Source organism: Fusarium oxysporum, chromosome VII (genome assembly GCF_013085055.1).
Source record: "Fusarium oxysporum Fo47 chromosome VII, complete sequence".
Lineage (NCBI taxonomy): Eukaryota > Fungi > Ascomycota > Sordariomycetes > Hypocreales > Nectriaceae > Fusarium > Fusarium oxysporum.
In genome coordinates, this window is record NC_072846.1 from 3986318 (window position 1) to 4005433 (window position 19116).

Here is a 19116-nt window from a genome sequence, read left to right on the forward strand (position 1 = left end):
TCTCCATTGTTCTGAACGGTTGGGTTAGCCTCATTCGATTATTTTCGGAGCCTATGCGAAAAATGTTGAAAACTAGTCTAGCGCCATGACACGAGTCGGGGTAGCACGTTAGCTCCGGGGCATCCCCGCAATCGTCCTCCACCCCTCGGCTGGATGAGCTACCCCATGGGCCCAGAAATTTGGATGCTCCAAAGTCTGGGGAAGTCTAGAAAGGGGTGGAGCCTTGGCATCGGATGGAAATGTCAGCCGAGGTGTCGCGAGAGGCAAAAAGGGTTAGATAAATATACGCTCGTTGATCCCCTCGAACACGTCTAAGGGGTTGTCTGGTGTTGGCCCGGAGCAGCCTTCTATACTAAACTAAACGCTACCTACGAAATATACTGTTACTTTGTACGTCGACTTAGGCGTTCTCTGGAGCGGGATTTGCGAATGGGCCGCTTACCCATGAGTCCTCGGCACTGCTCACATCTTGTCAACCGATCATACATGACCCACCTGCTGTTTCAAGCGACAATTGGACCGGCTGTCGTCGTTGTCGGCTGCACTTATGCCGACTTCGGTCGTTTGTGCTTACTGAAAGCGAACCAGGGTCGTCCAACATGAGAAATTAAGGAACTGCCCAGCCAGTCCAATCGGATCTCCCGCGGCTCCACTCACGTTTGCTACTCAGGACGTGATGGCCAGATTCCTCGCCAACCGCCAAACTGTGCCGCAGCCCCCGACGGAATGATGGCTCGAAACGTAGCGAGCAGAACCTTGACGACGCCCTCGTGCCCGTTCCCGGCGGCATACGATAGCGGCGCCCGGCCCCTCCTATCCCTGGTGTCAACGCCTCCTGCAACTGTTCCCGCGTGAGAATTCTCTCAGATTGCAGCCCAGCCACAGCAGAAGCTCATAAATACAAGATAACGTGAATAAAAGAGGCAGCTTGTTGTCTGGCTAAGAAGTTTATGTTAGCACCAGACCAAAATGCCAAACCTTCTCACTTCAGCCTTCAACCATTTACGCCTCGTCGGCTTTGTTAACTTCAACAATGCGCTGGGTGGTGGTTGTAGTCTTGTGGAACCTATACGGCTTGATTTTGCGCTCAAAGAGCTCGTCGAGTTCCGCGACAGTTCGACTAGTACAAAATCAGCTTCAGACTTATTGGTATTAGAAGTAATGTCAAATCAACATACCCAGATGTCTCGGGGATTAGGAACCACATAGCCAAGGTGAATGGTGCACCTAGACCGGCGAAGAGCCAACTGGTCTTAAGGCCCCAGTTCCACTGGTGTGCATTGAGCATGTAGGGGTTAAGGACTCCGAAGAGGATTCCAATGACACAGGTAGAAGCAGCAGCAAAACCAGCTGTATAAGGTCGTAGTCTTTGGGAAGAGATTTCACCAATAAAACCCCAACCAGTAGCTCCATTAGCCACCAGGCCGACATCTGGGTCACAATAGTCGCACTAGTGGAGTTTCCCCGGGAAACGCCAAGTGCCGAGTAATAAATAAGGCTAATATGATCGCTCACACTCTTCTCCTTGCTCAAGCTTTATCAGCAGTGCAAATCTAACGACGTCAACATGGCCCGCCTTGCCATACCGCACCTTCAACCTACCGCCAATTCAGCCCAATTGATTGTCAAGGGGCAGCCATTTCTTATGCTTCCTGCTGAGTTGCAAAACTCGTCCCTGTCGTCAGCTGATTATATGAGCTCAGTATGGAGTGACCTAAAGGCTGCAAACTTCAACACCGTACTGGGCAGCGTCTCTTGGGATGCGATCGAGCCTGAAGAGGGCAAATTCGATTTCTCTGAGCTCGACAAGATTATTCTTGATGCACGTCAACATGGATTGCACTTGGTGCTGCTCTGGTTTGGTAGCTATAAGAATGCTACGAGTTCTTATGTGCCAAATTGGGTCAAGTCAAACCCCATCAGATTTACAAGAGTGCAGATTCTAGACAATGACCGGCGTCTTAAGGCTACTGGCACCATTTCTCCCTTCTGCCGAGCAGCGTGGGAGGCCGATGCGAAAGCCTTTTCCACGCTCATGAGGCACATCAAAGAAATTGATGCCGCGCATAGCACAGTACTCACGACCCAGGTTGAGAACGAGTGCGGTGTCCTTGGCGACTCAAGAGACAGGAGTGAATTGGCAGACAAGGCCTTTCAACAGCCTGTGCCACTTGAGCTACTGGCTCATCTGGCGGGCAAGCAGCAGCTGCATCCAGAATTCGAGAAGAGATGGCCCAGGTTCAGAGAAACTGTCGATCTTGAACATAGTAAGACCTGGGAACAATCCTTCGGCCCGGGCAATACTGCCGATGAAATGTTCATGGTTCATGCTCTGGCTGCATATGTCGGCAAAGTCGCTCAGGCGGGCAAGGACGAATACCCCATTCCGTTTTTCGCCAATGTGTGGCTGAATACCGATGACGAATCTATTCTCGACGTTGATGGAGTTCCCGAAGACCTCAGGCTCGGTATAGTGGCCGCTGGTGGATCCAAGCCTGGCGAATACCCATCCGGCAGCCCATGCCCTCACACTCTGGACCTGTGGAAGTACTGTGCCCCAGCACTGGACTTCATCTCGCCCGATGTTTACTTGCAAGATTACGAATGGGTCTGTAAGCAGTACCGGTATGAGAACCAGCCGCTTCTTATCCCCGAGCAGCGTGCAGATGGACGAGGTTCGCGCCAAGCATGGCTGGCCTATGGCTCTTACGGTGCCCTGGGTTGCTCTCCCTTTGGAATCGACACGGTCGCAGCCGTGGAGAACGAGTTTAAAAAGCCATATGGACTCTTGGCCAAGATGAGCCACCACATTCTGACAGCACAAGCCAGCCACCCGGAGGACATGTTTGGCTTCTTTTTTGATGAGCCGTCTCTTACCGCCAGAGATAGCTGGATCCGGTCGATGGGCAACTTCAGCCTTCGCGTCGAGCGCTCCTTTACCTTTGGAAAGAAAACACCAGGCTATGGCATTATTATTCATCGCGGTCAAGGGCGTTTCCTGCTCATCGGTGAAGGTTTCCAGGTCAGGTTTGAGAGCCTGAACCCCGATACTACCTACGCAGGCATTCTAGAATTCAGGGAGCTAAACGCAAGTCCTGAGGGTCAACTGTCAGAAGGGCGCAGGCTGAACGGCGACGAACGGATGAATGGAGATGTTGCTATGATGCCATCTGAAACCCCGGATTATGGTGGATACCCCATCCGAGTGACAGTCCCGTCAAGAACATGTATCGCCGAGTGTCTAGCATATAGCATCTAGAATATAGTCTGAAAGATGTTAAGGAATTAGTCATGATCATACTATCAACATCCTGGACACTGGTGGAAGCAGTCGCCAAATAATCTTGTTCAAAATAACGGGGACTGATGAAATTATAGTCCTGTCTCCAGGAACTAGATAAGGTCTTCTTGCTGATCACTCTGCATGCAAGTCGTTGATCTTCTTTCTATCCTTGTACATGTGGAAAGTGTGTTGTTTATATTGCGCAGTAGTGCTGGGTGAAAAATGTATTTTTATAAAACTTGGTTGTTAATTATTGAGATGAGAGTTCTTCTCGGGTTTATATCTCTAGATGATTTCATCTAGGACTTTGAACTCTAAATCTAGGACTTTCAGACTAACAGTTTGAATCCTGAAGGGAAGGGGGATTCCCGGATTTTCCAACAGAGGTTTGGAAGGAAAGCGGGAAATTTGGAGATAGCTGGCCAAACGCCAAACAGCGTCGGCGAAGTGGGGCGCTACAGATGAATATTCGGGGCGCTTCGGCTGTCGGCCAAACCCGGCTGGAATGGCGGCTAAAACCGAGTAGGAATAGAACCTGAACCTGAAGACCTTTCGTACCGAAAGGCAAAAATCCAATACAATCCAATCCAATCCATCACTCGCCAGATGCCCATATCTACAGAAACATTGACCGATATCATAAAAATCATTTCATATGCCTCCGACCCACACAAAATCAGGAGGGACATGCTGGACATGTCGTCTCCGCCGAAAGAAATGCGACGGAGCCCGCCCCGTATGCGGCAGTTGCGCTGCTTTGGAGACTACCTGTCATAATGGCCTAGAGAAACCTGGTTGGATGGATGGCGCAGCTGAACAAAAGATCATACCGGAAACGATGAAGCGACAAATTAAGAAGAGATCAGGGGTTCGACGAGAGACGCGAGGGACGACATCAAATACCTTTGTTGTTACACTTCAACAAGACTATGAAACTGCGACTGATACAACTGATACGACGAATTCATCCGCGGCCAACTCCCAACCACAGGCTCCCAGCATCCACTCACCCATCCCAAGTAGCGTCGGGGCTTCAGCTTCAAGCACTGTCTCAGTCTTGGACCTGACCCAGGAGCACACCCTCGAGCCGTTTAACCCTTCTGATCCATCATCAAGCAAAGGCTGGGAGCTAGACTATGTCATGATTTACCTCGATTATGTCTTCCCTTTCCTCTTCCCCTTTTACCAACCACCGTTGGTAGGTACAGGTCGCGCGTGGCTTCTGACATTCATACGGCAAAACGATGCCGTCTTCCACTCCATCTTGAGCTTGAGCTCGTACTTTTTAACTATTGGGCTCAAGAACGTCGTTCAGGGAAAGCACAGTTTCTGCAAATGGACCGTCTGGGAACAAACGCTCCAGCAAGCCGACTTGTCATTCGAGATGATCCATAAGGAACTCGACGAGGTCAGTCAGCGAGTTACGCAGCATGGACTCATTGAAAAGGCTCGATTGATGGAGAGTATTATCCAGTTACTGATATTCGAGTCCTTCTTGAGCAATTCGACAAATTGGGACTTGCATCTGAAGCCGGCGGTAACTCTGTTTCAAAATATCATAGGGGAATCTGCAGAGCAGAGCCTGCCATTCGCTTTGCATACCATGGCGTGGCCATCGAGAGTCACAGGTTTCATTGATCGACCGTTATGGAACACCGACCAAGCGGCTTTTCGCTTCTTCAGCGCCGTGCTGATCTACGTTGACATCGTAGCGAGCACGTCGGTTGGCCGGGAGCCCTTGTTGAAGGACCATCATGCCCATCTCGTGACATCTGATAATGCGCAAGATGTATCTGTGGCCATACATGTTTCATCTTTTGTGGGCTGCCAGAGCTGGGCCTTGCTCGCAGTAGGGAAAATTGCATCGCTCTCTGTGTGGATGAAGGAGATGAGAAGGGGCGGTCGGCTATCCGTTGTTGAGCTGGTCGAGCGAGCAAAGCCCATTTCAAAAAGCTTGGAAGAAGGACTTGCAGCTTCATATGCTAATTCTTCGGCGTCTGAAACGAGTCAGTATCATCATCATCATCTAAGCTGTCTACGCTCATGCTATTGTAGGCCCGAGTCAACAAACAGCCGCATCTCTGGGGCCATTACGCAGATATGGGCACACGCTGCACTGATCTACCTCTCCACCACCATCTCAGGGTGGCAGCCTGCCAGCGATACGATTCGACAAAATGTCTCGGCCATCTTGGAGCTTCTGAGCGAAGTCAAGTCTGGGGCACAACTACGAGCTTTAGCGTGGCCCATCTGTGTGGCTGGCTGTCTTGCACTTGCCGACGATGAACAAAAGTTTCGTGAGCTTCTCGCTGATGTTGGCGACCAACAAGCGTTGAATACGCTTCGTGAGGCTGGCGAGGTTATGCAGGCTGTGTGGGAGAACCAGGATAAGACGGGTCACAAGACGTGGGATTTGGAGTATTGTCTGCAAATTTTAGGCCGGCCGGTCCTGCTAATATAAACTAATGAATAAAGCACGAAACAGAATCTTGAATCTATCTAGACACTCTGCATGCTTAGGAGCGATTCATTTGCTCTTCCAAAGGTTCAACATGTCCTCAATGGTCGTCGTCTTGATCTCGGGAAACTTTGCGTTCAAGGTACTTTCCTTTGGAAAGTCATACAATCCATCGATTGCGTACAAACTATAGGCGGCAAAGCTCGCCTGGAGGATCTTTTTTGGAAGCACCGAGTACGACTCAACATGCGCTGGGAGTTCCGTCATTTCTCCCCGTTGAAGCTTCTCGACGCTATCATATGCCACATCGAACTTGGACCCTGTTTGGAAGTCTCTTAGCATAACATTGATGACTATAACGACAGGACTTTACATACCTGTTATCTTCTCTGCCAACTTGACAACCTCATTGAGCGTAACCTTGTCGCTGTAGCAGAACAGATCCTCGTCCCACTTGGGCAGGTCCAGTGCGGCAACGAGGAACCGCGCCATGTCGAAACTGTAAGTGTAAGCAATGACATCGTTTCCCGAGCCTGGAATAGCTGCTGCTTTGTTGGCCACGTCGATGTTGATGGGGAGAAAAGGCAAGTAGCTCTTAATGTGCGGGATGCCGAAGCTGTCGGAAATCTGCCCGATGCGGATAGACGTCCATTCCAAATCCGTTTGGCGCAGCTCCTTGGCTGTGCCGGCTCGAGCGAGAATACGCCCGAATTGTTTTCTAAGTGGCTATTGTTTAGAACTTCACAGTACATCCAGGATGTGGTAGTAGAATTATGGAGATGGGCTCACTCTTCTGGAATGGGAGCTGAGTAGTCACTCGCGACGAAGCGCTTTGTCGGTCGTGATTTGCTAGCAGCCCTGACGAGATTGATCTCTGAAGCCCCAGACTCATCATCTTTGACTAGAATAGCAGAGATTATTGTGTGAACTCCATTGCTTTCAAGAATGTCAGCCACCGAGTCGATGTTATTATAGTCCACGACAACAGTGTGAGTGTCATGGTCGGTTGGTGCCTAGGGATTATGTTAACAAGCCGCCCTCAAATGTCTGCTAAGGGCAAGTACCTTGCGGGACAGAGCAATGACTTTGTGAGCTTGGCTTTTTTTCACGACATCGAAGATAGCCTTGCCAATGTGGCCGGTGGCTCCAGCGATTGCAACGGTGACCATTATGGTAAGGTTCGAGGAGAAATGGAGGGAAATTGACCATGTATGCAAACTGAAAATGGAATGAAGGATTTAAGACCTGATACGGGGCTACTTATTCCCTTTAAATACCTGATTTATTCCTAGAAAACACCAACTGTGCCGTGATACCGACGTGATGTGACCGACAGCATCGCTTCACTCATCGCGCGATGTCGCCCAAAATGGAAGACCGCGCGCCCATTTCCTATGAGGGCCATTCCCGCCAAGGAAAGGATTTTACCCCGAGCCAGGGGCGCTGCCTAGCGTAGCTGGCCGTATTAATACGGTCAGTGACCCACAGGTTTTGTATCACATTCGGGGGGTTTCGAAATCACGCTTTGTGGGCACGCGATTTGTTTGGGCTCCCACTGGAACGGCGCCCGGGCGCCGCGATAAGATTTTAGCGGGTCCCAGAGCAATTTGATTGGCTAGCCAACACATCAACTGATACCAATTATTGTTGTTTATATTGCGCAGTAGTGCTGAGTGGAAAATATTACATTGAACTTGATTGTTTTTTTATTGAGATGAGAGTTCTTGTCGGGTTTATATCTCTGGATGATTTCATCTAGGACTTTGAACTCTAAATCTAGGACTTTCAGACTAACAGTCTCAATCCTGAAGGGAAGGGGGATTCCCGGATTTTCCAACAATAATGCTGACGGCACGAGATCTTTAGGTGAAGTCATGAGTTAACTACGATAAAGGTAACTAAGTTAATTATATTGAGGAATAAAGTGCTTCTTGAGCCCTCATGTCCTCTTCGGCTTGCCTCAAAATATCCCCATGCCGCGTCTAGTAGCTTCCTTGCCGTCGTTTTCCAGCTGCCTTTTGACCCGAGCATCGGTGCGTCTAACCTCTTCAAAATCCCAGTCAATATAGGCCATCATTTCTTCCTTTGTTCATTTTCTTCGTCCTCCTTGCGGCAAATGGCAGTACTGGCCCATTTGTTTGTAGTCTTGGCACCAGGTATACATTTCTCTATCATATAGCTGCGGAAGACCTATTGCCCTGCGGTATTCTTGATTGGTTTTGAGGCTGCCAGCAGGTTGGCTTTCATACCATGCTGCTCTCGCGGCGGCATAACGTCGATACATAGCCTCAGGTGCGTAATACGGCAACTCTGGAACTGATTGCCTCAATGGCGGTGACGGTGACAGCGCTGGCTGTGATCGCGTAGGTAGGTCTGATTCCTCGGTAGTCTGCAGTGATTGCGGAGTTGTACCTCGTACTACTATAGTATCCTGTCCCTGGTCCTGGCCTTGGGCCTGTACATCATCGAAATGACTGCTTGAGGAAGGCTGGGCCCTGATCTGACTTGCTGATGTATCTTCGGCTTCTCGGGACCAGCCAGCAAGCACATGCATTGGTGTGGTGAATGGCTCAGCTAGGTGTGAGGCGGAGGATTCTAGCAAGATCTCTTGTTGTCGCAGAGGACATGACCTCGATGTCCTTGAATGGCCTATCATGTGGCACCTTGAACATGTCCGTGGTGCCCGCTTTGTCAACTGTTCAAACGCGCCCGGTTCTCTTTGGGTACTTGACTGTGCATTTTTTGTTGTCTTGCTTCCTTGCTCAACTTTATGGGGTTCAAGGATTGGCCGAGGCTGTGTTCCACTGCGTTTGAGATGCCACTGGCGATGGAAGTCATCTATTTGAAGACCTTGGTTTCGGTCTTGTAGCGTCTTGATCTTATGAGCGCAAGGGAGGCCGTATGATCTTGTGAAAGCTCCTGTGCAGACGGGGGAGGCAAGTGGATCTTTCTTGTCTAGCAGCTTCCGCTGTTCTTCGACTTTTTCATTGTCACGTGGGAAATCCAGCCATGCAGAGCGCTAAATAAGCCCCCGCCCAAGTGCTGCGTTGGCTTTCGAGTTTGTTGTCTGGCTTGTGTTGATTGCAGCTCCGATAACTAATTTTCGACTGCATGCTTGATGGCCGTCTAAACAACGAAAAGGTCAAAATTTCTTCTCTTCAGGTATAACTTCAACAGTGCATGGATACCTTCAGCGTGCGAAGTACCATGCAGTACCCACCTGCCGGTCATACCCACCTACCAGTCAGCGAAAAAAAAACTTCCCCATACAAAATGTCAAACTTCACTTGCACAGTGCTTGGCCAAAATTGAAGTTGTTTACATGGAACAGATTGTGCCTTACTGAGAGTTTCATGTTGTTTCATATTGGAATGTTCATTTGTATTTTACACAAGCAGTTTGGTCGCATGGCACTAATGTAAAATTTCTCAAAATGTCTCCTTCATCACCCAGCCTCCCCAAAATTTCATCAAACTTTTATCTATAGCAGCTTCCTTTAATCGCCTTGAAAATGCCTCAACAGCCTTATACAGATAATGATGTCATTGAAGCTATACTGGATGTTACAGATAATCACCTCTCGCAGCACCAGGCCGCCCAGAAGCATGGAATGCCCCAAACCACTCTGTCTGACCGATTAAGAGGTCTACCGTCAAAGTCCGAGGTCACCCAACCTGCCCAGTTGTTACACAAATCCCAAGAGGCTAGATTAGTTACATGGATACTTCGACAAGAGGCCTTGGGCTATGCTCCTTCCCACAGTCAAGTTCGTGCCACCGTAGCTGCCCTGTTGAGACAGCAGGGCCGGGAAAGGCTATCGGTGTACACTGGCTAGCCAGGTTTATTAAACGCCGTCCAGAGATCGATACGAAGGTAGGAAAACGCCAGGAAGCTGCAAGGTTCAATTCTTTTACCCCAATGGCCGTCAATTGGTACTTTGATATCCGGGAGAGCGAATATGGCTGGATCAAGGCTGAGAACACGGTTAATGTTGACGAGGGCGGTATCATGGCTGGATTTGGTGAGTACTGACCATTTTTGATACAAGACTTACCAATAAATTGCAAATCTAGGTTTGGATTCCTTGGTAATTGGCAGTAGCGATCCCAGGAGGAAGGCCTTCCTCAAAGGCTCGCAGTCCCGCACTTGGACTAGCTTTATCGAAGCCGTCACTGCAGATGGCCGTCTTCTAAAGCCGGGAATTATCTTCAAAGGCAAAGACCTTCAGAAGCAGTGGTTTATTGATGAGTTTAACAAGATCGCCGACTGGTATTATATCACGTCCGATAACGGCTGGACAGACAACCATATCGCGGTCGAGTGGCTTAAAGAGGTTTATCTGCCCCAAACCCAGCCAGCAGATGAGTCTGATGCAAGGCTCATCATATTAGATGGCCATGGGAGCCATGTATCTGTGGGTGTCTACCTGTTCTCGATCAGAAATACCGCTGACTGAAAATCCAGGATGAGTGGATGGCCATGTGTTTTTTGAACAACGTGTATTGCTGTTACCTGCCAGCCCATTGCTCTCATGGCCTACAGCCACTGGATAACGGTGTTTTCAACGCATCCAAGGCTGCATATCGAAAAGAATTCCAAAAACTGGCAAGCCTGACGGATTCTGCCCCGGTGGACAAAGTCAACTTCATTAAGGCTTATGCCAAAGCCAGGGAAGTGGGTATGACGAAGAAAAACATCCTTTCGGGCTGGAGAGTGACTGGAAACTGGCCGATTTCACGACGGAAAGCGCTCATGCATCCTGAGATTCAGCCAGATAAGAAGGAAACAACGCCTGCATCAGAGGGCTCAAAAGACAGACAAGTCGACTCTGATAATACGCCAAAGACCAGTCGTCACATCAGAGATCTTGGGAAGAACAAGAGTCCCTCAACTAGGAGACGCTATTCTGTGATATCGAAAGGCTTCGAAGCCCAAGAGTCAAAGATCGCCTCGCTAAGCTCAAGAGTAGCCAGTTTAGAGGAGGAAGTCGGGCGGTTGAGCAGAGGCAAGAAGAGAAAGGCGATACCGAATCCGAACAGGAGATTTATGACATTAGCCGAAGCTTTAGTGGGTGGTAACAATATTTCTGAACCAAATCAAGCAGCTGAAGAGACAGAGGCTGTTGAGGAAGTGATCGAGGTGGGAGGAGTGGAAGAGGATGAGGGCTCAAATTCGGAGGCGGAAGAGTTACCTGAGGCACGCACGCGCGCTGGGCGCACAGTTAAGAGGCCGAGAGAATATTAAAATAGATTCAATTTTGATCTAAATTCTAGAGATAAACTTATTTTTACTATTTTTATTAAGTTTTTCCCATGAGGTTAAAAAAGTGCATTATGTATTCGGGAATCTTTTTTTCGCTGACCGGTAGGTGGGTATGACCGGCAGGTGGGTACTGCATGGTAACTGCATTGCCAAAGTGCATATGCTGATCGACCCAGGCCTTGACGAGTTTTTCCTTGTACGGCTCAAGCCAAGTCTTCTTTATATATGCAACCTCTTCAGAATGATCCGGAAGATACTTTTTCTCAAATGCTGCCACGCGCTCATCAAAAATCGCCTCGGTCGGTGACTGCATGATAGAATGCCAAAAGTTATAGAAATCCGCCCAACCATCCGGTTTGGACCCCGTTTTCACGGCTCTCAATGCATTAGACGCAGCGCCAGCAGCTAGTTTCTCCTGTAGCGCGAAAATTGGAAGGCAATGTGCAAGCACTGCTTTGTTTGCATGCCATAGGCAAAGCAGCGACTGTGCTGATGGGAGCACTGTGTCAATGGCGTTGAGGCATGCAAGACAGCGATCAGACAGAACCACCGACGGAAGCCTAGCTCCAACCAATTCGTAGAGTGATCGAAGTCTCTCTAGAGCCCATACGTAATCTTCCTCCTGCTCACCGCTGAGAAAGGCAAATGCAATGCAAAATGATCGCCGGCAAGCATCCACCCCAATCATGTCAAGAAGTGGCATCTGGTACTTATTTGTCTTGTATGTGCAGTCAAGCAGCAAGAGATCAGAGTAGGCTTGAAGGTATTGTAGGGAACCTGGATGAGCAAACAAAATTGCAGTAACTCGTTGATTGCCGTCGACCCGCAAACGACTCCAAAATCCTTCTCGATCTAGTTTGTTGATCAGAGCATGAATTGAGCTTTGTCCTTTGTGCATGTCATCTTTCAACTTAGCAATGCAGTTGTAAATACCTTGCCTAGTTGCTAGAGAGTTGCCGTCTTGCTGACGCAGACATGTCTGGATATCCTCGGAGAGATGCCGGCGGATACAAGCTCTGATAGAGTTGCTTTCCGGTAGAATTAAGTTTGCCATGGATGGGATGAGCTGATGGATGCTAACTTGGAGGGTGGTTGTGCTTTGAATATTCCTTGTCTGGTCGATGTTGTAAAGACCAGGTTGTCTTGTCTAATGATTCTTTAGCTAGGACTGAGAATGGACAACCCGTGCCTCGAGTTGTTGTTTTGCGCATGTGTTTCTTCTTTGCTGAAGGCTTGTGCTGCCAAGATCTATCACATGCATATGTAACAATTTTTCTACCACTTGTTTTGGTAGTTGATTTTCGCGTAATAAATGCATAGCCTCGCGTGGCGGCCCATGTGTTGATTGCGGTCACTAGCTCATCGCGAGAGTTGTAGTCGGCTTCGGGGGGCAAACAATCATCGGGGAATGAAGCAAGCTCCTGCGAAGGGGGAAGAACGGACGACGACTCAATTGAGGCACTCATTCTGCCGCGTTGAATGACTCGTTGTAGTAATCGAACCAGATCTTGATCCGAAGTAAACAAAAAAAAACCTACAGGTGATAGTGATGCAGTTGCTGGCCAATCAAACTACTCTGGGACCCGCTAAAGTCTTATCGCGACGCCCGGGCGCCGTTCCAGTGGGAGCCGCCATTTTTCTTGGGCTTAGTCAGAAAACGCGCCCAGGCGCCAGTGTATCAGTCGCGTAGGGAAGCCCCTATGATTGGTAAGCGTTCTCGGATTATCCGTAGATGACTCGCCTTTACCCCGCTCTTAAAAGCGGCCGACAAAGTCCGATCGGTTAGCTCAAACTAATCATATATCAACGTAGCCAAAACACTCCATCACCGTATCTATACGGCGCCCCATGCGACCCCAACGTATCTTCCGGTGACGCGACACGGAGGCATGACAAATATGATTAGAAGGCGGAAAGTTCACAGAAAGTCCCGAGAAGGCTGTGTTCAATGCAAGGAGAAGCACGCCAAGGTAACTATTTTCCCTGTGCCATTCCTGCTACTTGCCACGCCGAGGGGAGAACCCACAGCTGAACTTCCTAGTGCAATGAGGTCCATCCACGATGCCTTCAATGCGAGCGGGCCAACGTCGTGTGCAGCTTCTCGTCTCCTACCCTGAACAAGCCGCCACTGAACGAGGACAGCATAGCTGATCTCGAATTGCTGGAGCACTGGCACCGGTATCCCGTGACAGGCGACATGACGGAGAATACGAAGCAGCTGCAATACAACCTTGTTCGCTTGGGCTTCTCTCACCACTACTTGCTGAATAGTATCCTGGGCCTCACAGCCCTTCAGCTCTACAGTGAAGATTGTTCCCAATCTAAGTGGTATGTCAGAGCTGTTGCACACCAGCAAGCCGCAATCACTCGAGCTAGGCCGCATTTCGAATCCCCCAGTCAGGCGCACGAACAAGCTCTGCTGGGGTTTTCCGCTTTCACATCAATGTATGCCGTAGCGGAACCTATCTATCGCCCCAGTAGCGTCCGCTCCGAATCATCATTCGACCCTGTTGAGGAGTTGTTAAAGGCACTTCACTTTAGCAGGTCTACGTTGATGTTTGTACACCAGAGCTTCCCCCCAGTAGTCGTCTCAGAATCATGGCTTCTCACTAAGTTTGTTGCCAATTACCAAAACACTGGGAATGATCTCGAAACAAGATATCCACAGCTTGCGTTTCTCCAGGGATGCATAGTGCGTCAGTTTGCAGGGGAACAGAAGACAGCATGCCTCCATGCCGTGAAAGCACTCTTCCGCCGTATTGCAGTGCTTTCAGACAACCTCGGAGACCCTGAGCCTGGTAAGATAGTTTGGGGCTGGGGACTTGAGGTATGCCAGACCTTTCTGGATCTGTGCTCAGCTCGACATCCCGTAGCACTCGTTATTCTGGGTCACTTTACTGTCTTAATGAGCTATAATCAGGAGCACTGGTGTCTGAGGGACTGGCCAAGCTGTTTGCTGAGCTACATTAAGGGGGTCCTTGGAGATGAGTGGGAAGATGCCATGAAATGGCCGGGAGGTCTTGTCTTTGGGATAGAAATCTTAGCACCGATAGGCTGGCCGCGGCTACTCGCACCAGCGTAAGATATTAGGAGGTCTAATAGAGAACTGGCGATGGAGAATGTCTCATTCACGTCTTGTCAGTGCCACTCTCGTCTACTGCGGTCAATCAATTTTCCAGCATCTTATCTTCCCAGTTCCCACATACTCCGGATTACCGTATGCATAAAGTTTATTAGCGCCGCTGCCCCTGGAGTCCCCCCCACACGGGCTACCCGCGCCACCTACAGTGGGATGCAATAAGTTTGAATACCTTTTGAAGTACTGATACCCCCTGTCTAGCCTATTTGGAGTTCAGCCTGCTTCTAATCTGAAGAAGAAGCTCGATCTAGCCAATCACTATATACTTATTAGCCGTGCAAAAGCTGATATGCACGTGGTAGCTGGCTCAAAGAGGCTAGCGGCGAAAGAAGATACACGCCCGGTATTCAAACTTTTTGCATCCCACTGTAGCAAAGCAGGCCGTATCAATACGGGCAGTGATCCACTAGCTGTACACAACCGCATGCTCACTAAATGCAGCTATTCTAAGTCTCTTAGCACCAGCCATGATATTACGGTGTACGACTTAGTCATGTTCTCCCCGAGGAAATCGCGAGGAAGTTCGACGCAATTCTTACATCCCCGTGTGAATTGGTCAGCAGCGTAATGAAGGCGGAGTGATTAACATATTCATAATCAAAGCAAGGCTGGAGGAAAGCTATCATGTTATACGGTACCGGTATGTAGGATCAAGCATCCTACCCACGTACCAACTGACCCATTAAGCAACAACTGGATCAAATCTCTTCACGCCTTCATTACATCGGTTTCAAATCTCACACCATTCTACTATAATCATCATGTCTTTGCCAAAAACTACAAAGGGTTGGGCGGTCGAGGGTCAGGGCAGCTTCGACAACCTCAAGTTTGACCAGGCTGGCGATCCATTCCACGTCCACCGTCCACGTATCCACGGCGTGGAAATGGATGGTCCGTGCATCCATTTCCATCCATTCCATGGAGGGGATCTGTTACGTGCACCGGGGTCGGTGCACCTAAGATAACTGCACCGGGTCGGTGCATCTAAGATCCTTATGTAAGCTGCATATTTGTGTATCACTGAGATCCCTTTTTTATCCTCAACAACAACAGTTACTCACTTAATTGAAGAGTAATCATGATTCCCTATATCTACAGCTATTCATTATATAGCATCTCATCCATTGGCATCATATGACTCCTCTGGTGATAGTGAATGATGCATCATAGCTTGCTGTGATACCAGAGCTTCCAGTGATAGATGTAAATCACTTCACATAATTATATATATAAAGCAGAGCTTTTTCTTGCAATAGGAATGCTTCTTCTGTATCAATATCTACATCAATCTACTTAATATATCCTAGCAATTATATTCGAAAATAAAGCCATTAGGTAATGGTATATATACTTGGAAATTGCTCTTTTTATTCTCTTTCAAATGGTATATACTAATTATTCATTAAGCGACTCTAACTGGATTTACATATAGGGGTTCCAATTATCAAAATATGCCTGCCGTGCTTGGCCATATAGCACCGAATCATTAATACAATCTTGTATGCCATTTCGACCCTGATAATAACCCTCTTCAAGCCGTATCTGTTCCTCGAGATTAACATGCTCCTCTTCAGTCTTTTCAAAGTCAAGATATGCATTAATCTCCTCTTGGATCCAGTCTCGTTTCCCTTTGCCAATACCTAGATCACACTGACGACCCATTCGCTTCCAATCAAGAGCATATTCGACCGAGGCTTTGGGATATCTTGCAGGCAAACCTTTTGCTTTCCTATATGCCTTATCATTCCTCCGAGATCGTGGGGGCAATGTAGCATACCACGCCTCTCGTGATGCTTTGTAACGCGCATAGATAGCCTCAGGCCTGTCATACCGAGGAGGGCTTGGTTCTCTTGCTGGAAGTGGTAGTGACGGATAAGTCACAGGGCTAGTTGCTACATAGATTGTTGTTGTTGTCGTTGTGGTTGTAGTCATCGTAGTTGTAACTCTAGGGAATATAAAAGCCGGTTGTTCAAGTGAAGGGGCTCGAGGAGGAGGCTTGAAGATAGGAGCAGGAGATATTCTCAGATCATTATGACGAAGGGGACATGTCCTCGAAACCCTTGTATGGCCTTCCTCGCCACAAGCGGAGCATTTAGGAGGCTTCTTTTGCTGTATCTGTTTCTCAACATGCTCAAATAAAGAAGGCTCTCTCTGTGTGGATGTTAGTGGTACTACTGAACGAATTGCTAGGCGATCGAAGTGCCGGCGAGGCTGAATAATAAGCTGAGGGCTTCCTGGGCGTCGATAACGCCAGTGTGAGTGAAAATGAGATATCTGCAAGCACTCTTCTTTCTGCTGTAGAGGCAGGATGATATGAGCACAAGGCAGACCAGTAGTCTTTGAGAATACCCCTGTACAAGCAGGCAATTCGCTTAGAAGCCGTTTCCGTTGACCTTCAACTCTGAGGATAGACTCATGCGATACCCAACCGCGGATATTATCATATAACGCCATTGACTCCTGAATGTTTGGTGTTGTTACTTGCTGCCTCGCTTGGTTTGCTTGGATCTCAGAGAGCTGGTTTGTGATTACACGCTTAATAACCCTCCAGGCCTCGAAGAGGTCAGCCTGTGAGCTATTCATATCAGATTTGACCAAGTGATGAATACCTTCACAGCGTGAGGTAGCATACTGCTCGAAGTGAAGCCATTGGTCAGTCCACGCCCTCACAAACTTCTCTTTATGAGGCTCAAGCCATATGGTTATAATATAGCCTACTTCTATAAGGTGGTCAGCCTCATAACGCTCCCTGAACTTCTGAAGTCTCTCATTATAGGCCTCTTTGGTCTTTGAGTAAGCAATCTCCTGCCATAGACGATAGAACTCCCTCCACTCCTCTATTCCCTCAGTGTGATCTCTACCCTTTGCAAATGCCGGCATGCAGTTACTTAGGACTGCTTTGTTGATATGCCAGATACATAATAGCAAGCTAGCTTCAGGGAAGCATGTCAATGAGGAGATTGCATTCATAAGAGCCAGTTGACGATCTGTAAGTATGACAGATGGGAGGCCTATACCGTGTTCTTCGAATAGAGACCGTAATCGTGTAAGAGCCCAGTTGAAGTCAGCTTCTTCCTCTCCACTGAGGAAGGCAAATGCAACACAGAAGGTCTTTTGGCAAGCATCAATGCCAACTATATCAAGAAGAGGCATCTTGTACTTGTTGGTCTTATATGTACAGTCCATAATAAGCACTTCTGGATATGATTTGACATATAAAAGTGAATCCGGATGTGTAAATATAACAGCTGTAACCACACCCTTATCATCAAGGCATATATGACTCCAGAAGCCCTCCTTATTCAGCTCATCAGCAAGGGCATGTATAGTGCTTTGCCCTTTGGCGAGGGCTCTCTTGCTCTCTGAGATGCAATTGTAGATATCTTGCTGTGTAGCAATTGTATCAGAGTGTTCTCGTAGATAAGACCTGATCTTCTTTGGTACAATGCCGGCATTAGAGAGGTTTTGGACTTTTAGCTGATCCTCCCGTGATAGTTGACGATGTGAGGGATGTGCCGTAGGATCTAGACTTGGTTCGTGATTATGGATATGAAATTGAGTCCCTTGACGATGTTTGAGAAGCCAATTGCCTGTAATGCGGTCTTCCTTTGCTAGGACAGAGAACAGGCAGCCTGTACGGCGAGTTGAAGTCTCCCGGCTTCCTGAAAGAGAAGGCGTACGCCCTGCTCCCCGGTCACAGCTGAAAACACACTCTCTTTTGCCATTGGCATATGTCCTTGACTTGCTGATAAAAAATGCATAGCCTCGTGGCCTTGCCCAATCGTTGATAGCTTCACGGACTTGCTCTCTTGAGCTGTATGTACCTTCAGGGGGGAGAACGTCATCAGGGAAGCAAAAAGGGACTCCAATTGAGCTCATTGTAACTAAGAATAGATAAAACTAGTGGAATTGATGATCTACAGCTTGTCAATTGATGCATTGAAGGTGGAAAAGGCGGTCTGTTGAGCCTCGTTTGATCAGGCCACGTATGCAGCTTACATAAGGATCTTAGATGCACCGACCCGGTGCAGTTATCTTAGGTGCACCGACCCCGGTGCACGTAACAGATCCCTCCATGGAGCTGGCCGTTACATAATCCATCCATCCACGACGGCGTCGTCTAGGCGCACAGGACCTGTGTGCTCGGGGCACAGACCCCCCTGTCGGCAGGCTAGGGGCACAGCCCCCTGACTAAGCATTCATCATTTATGGGATGTTGAGGGAGCGATTTTCAGGGGCTAAGCATCTTTATCTTGATCTCTGTATCATTTTATCAATTAACTTAAATGGATCAATTTCCGGATGACTGCTTACCCCCTGAGCATACATATGCATCTCGAGATGATCTATTCCAAGCGATCAATCGCTGGGCAGCACCACGAGGCTATGCTTTTGTTACAGGAAGGTCCAACAAAGGCAAGTCTGGGAGACTTACAGTTTACTTCACTTGCGATCGTGCCCGTCGGCCTCCAAGCGACTCAAGAAGCCGTATTCGAGCAACCTGCACTCGAAGCACCCTCTGCCCCTTCTCTATCACCGCAAAGGAGTTACCCGATGCATCTGGCTGGGTTGTACGACATCGATCGGATAGTCAATATGCTACACATAACCACACGCCAAGCACCCATCCCACTGCTCATCCTATTCTTCGAAGGCTCTCGAAGGACGATAAATCAACAATCAGCAATCTTACAAAGGCTGGAATCAGCTCAAAAGAGATTAGAACCTATATTCGACAACATTCAAATTCCATCGCAACTCAGAAGGATATCTCCAACAGCATTGCAGAAGCTCGACGATCATCTCGCTTCGGCCAGAACACAATGCATGCTCTTATTAACCAGCTAGATCAAGAAGGCTTTTGGAATCGTATGCAGGTAGATAGTGAAGGACGGGTTACAGCAGTTTTATTTGCTCATCCTGAATCACTTACCTATCTGCAAGCATATCCTGACCTTCTTCTTCTAGACTGCA

The 19116-nt window shown here is 48.4% G+C and overlaps 5 protein-coding genes across 5 annotated transcripts; 3 read left to right on the top strand and 2 right to left on the bottom strand.

Moving 5' to 3' along the window:
* Positions 1-1002: 1002 nt before the first annotated feature.
* On the bottom strand, positions 1003-1402 carry FOBCDRAFT_139077 (uncharacterized protein; the record flags this gene model as incomplete). Its single annotated transcript, XM_054706295.2, has 2 exons — positions 1003-1120; positions 1179-1402. Coding segments are annotated over 2 exons (342 nt in total), but the record flags the coding sequence as incomplete, so codon positions are not given.
* A 165-nt stretch (positions 1403-1567) lies between these two features.
* Positions 1568-3259, top strand: FOBCDRAFT_277446 (glycoside hydrolase superfamily; the record flags this gene model as incomplete). Its single annotated transcript, XM_054706296.1, has 1 exon — positions 1568-3259. The coding sequence occupies one exon, from the start codon at positions 1568-1570 to the stop codon at positions 3257-3259; it is 1692 nt and encodes a 563-aa protein (XP_054562271.1).
* A 679-nt stretch (positions 3260-3938) lies between these two features.
* Positions 3939-5744, top strand: FOBCDRAFT_186845 (fungal-specific transcription factor domain-containing protein; the record flags this gene model as incomplete). Its single annotated transcript, XM_059608638.1, has 2 exons — positions 3939-5278; positions 5357-5744. 2 exons carry the CDS (start codon positions 3939-3941, stop codon positions 5742-5744), a joined length of 1728 nt encoding a protein of 575 aa, XP_059465503.1.
* A 66-nt stretch (positions 5745-5810) lies between these two features.
* On the bottom strand, positions 5811-6984 carry FOBCDRAFT_186849 (uncharacterized protein; the record flags this gene model as incomplete). Its single annotated transcript, XM_054706298.2, has 4 exons — positions 6806-6984; positions 6531-6754; positions 6119-6459; positions 5811-6061 (listed from the first exon to the last, which is right to left on the bottom strand). The coding sequence occupies exons 1-4, from the start codon at positions 6908-6910 to the stop codon at positions 5811-5813; spliced, it is 921 nt and encodes a 306-aa protein (XP_054562273.1). The 5' UTR covers positions 6911-6984.
* A 5787-nt stretch (positions 6985-12771) lies between these two features.
* Positions 12772-14181, top strand: FOBCDRAFT_228451 (uncharacterized protein). Its single transcript, XM_054706299.2, has 2 exons — positions 12772-12973; positions 13045-14181. The coding sequence occupies exons 1-2, from the start codon at positions 12893-12895 to the stop codon at positions 14083-14085; spliced, it is 1122 nt and encodes a 373-aa protein (XP_054562274.2). The 5' UTR covers positions 12772-12892; the 3' UTR covers positions 14086-14181.
* The last annotated feature ends 4935 nt before the right edge of the window (positions 14182-19116 follow it).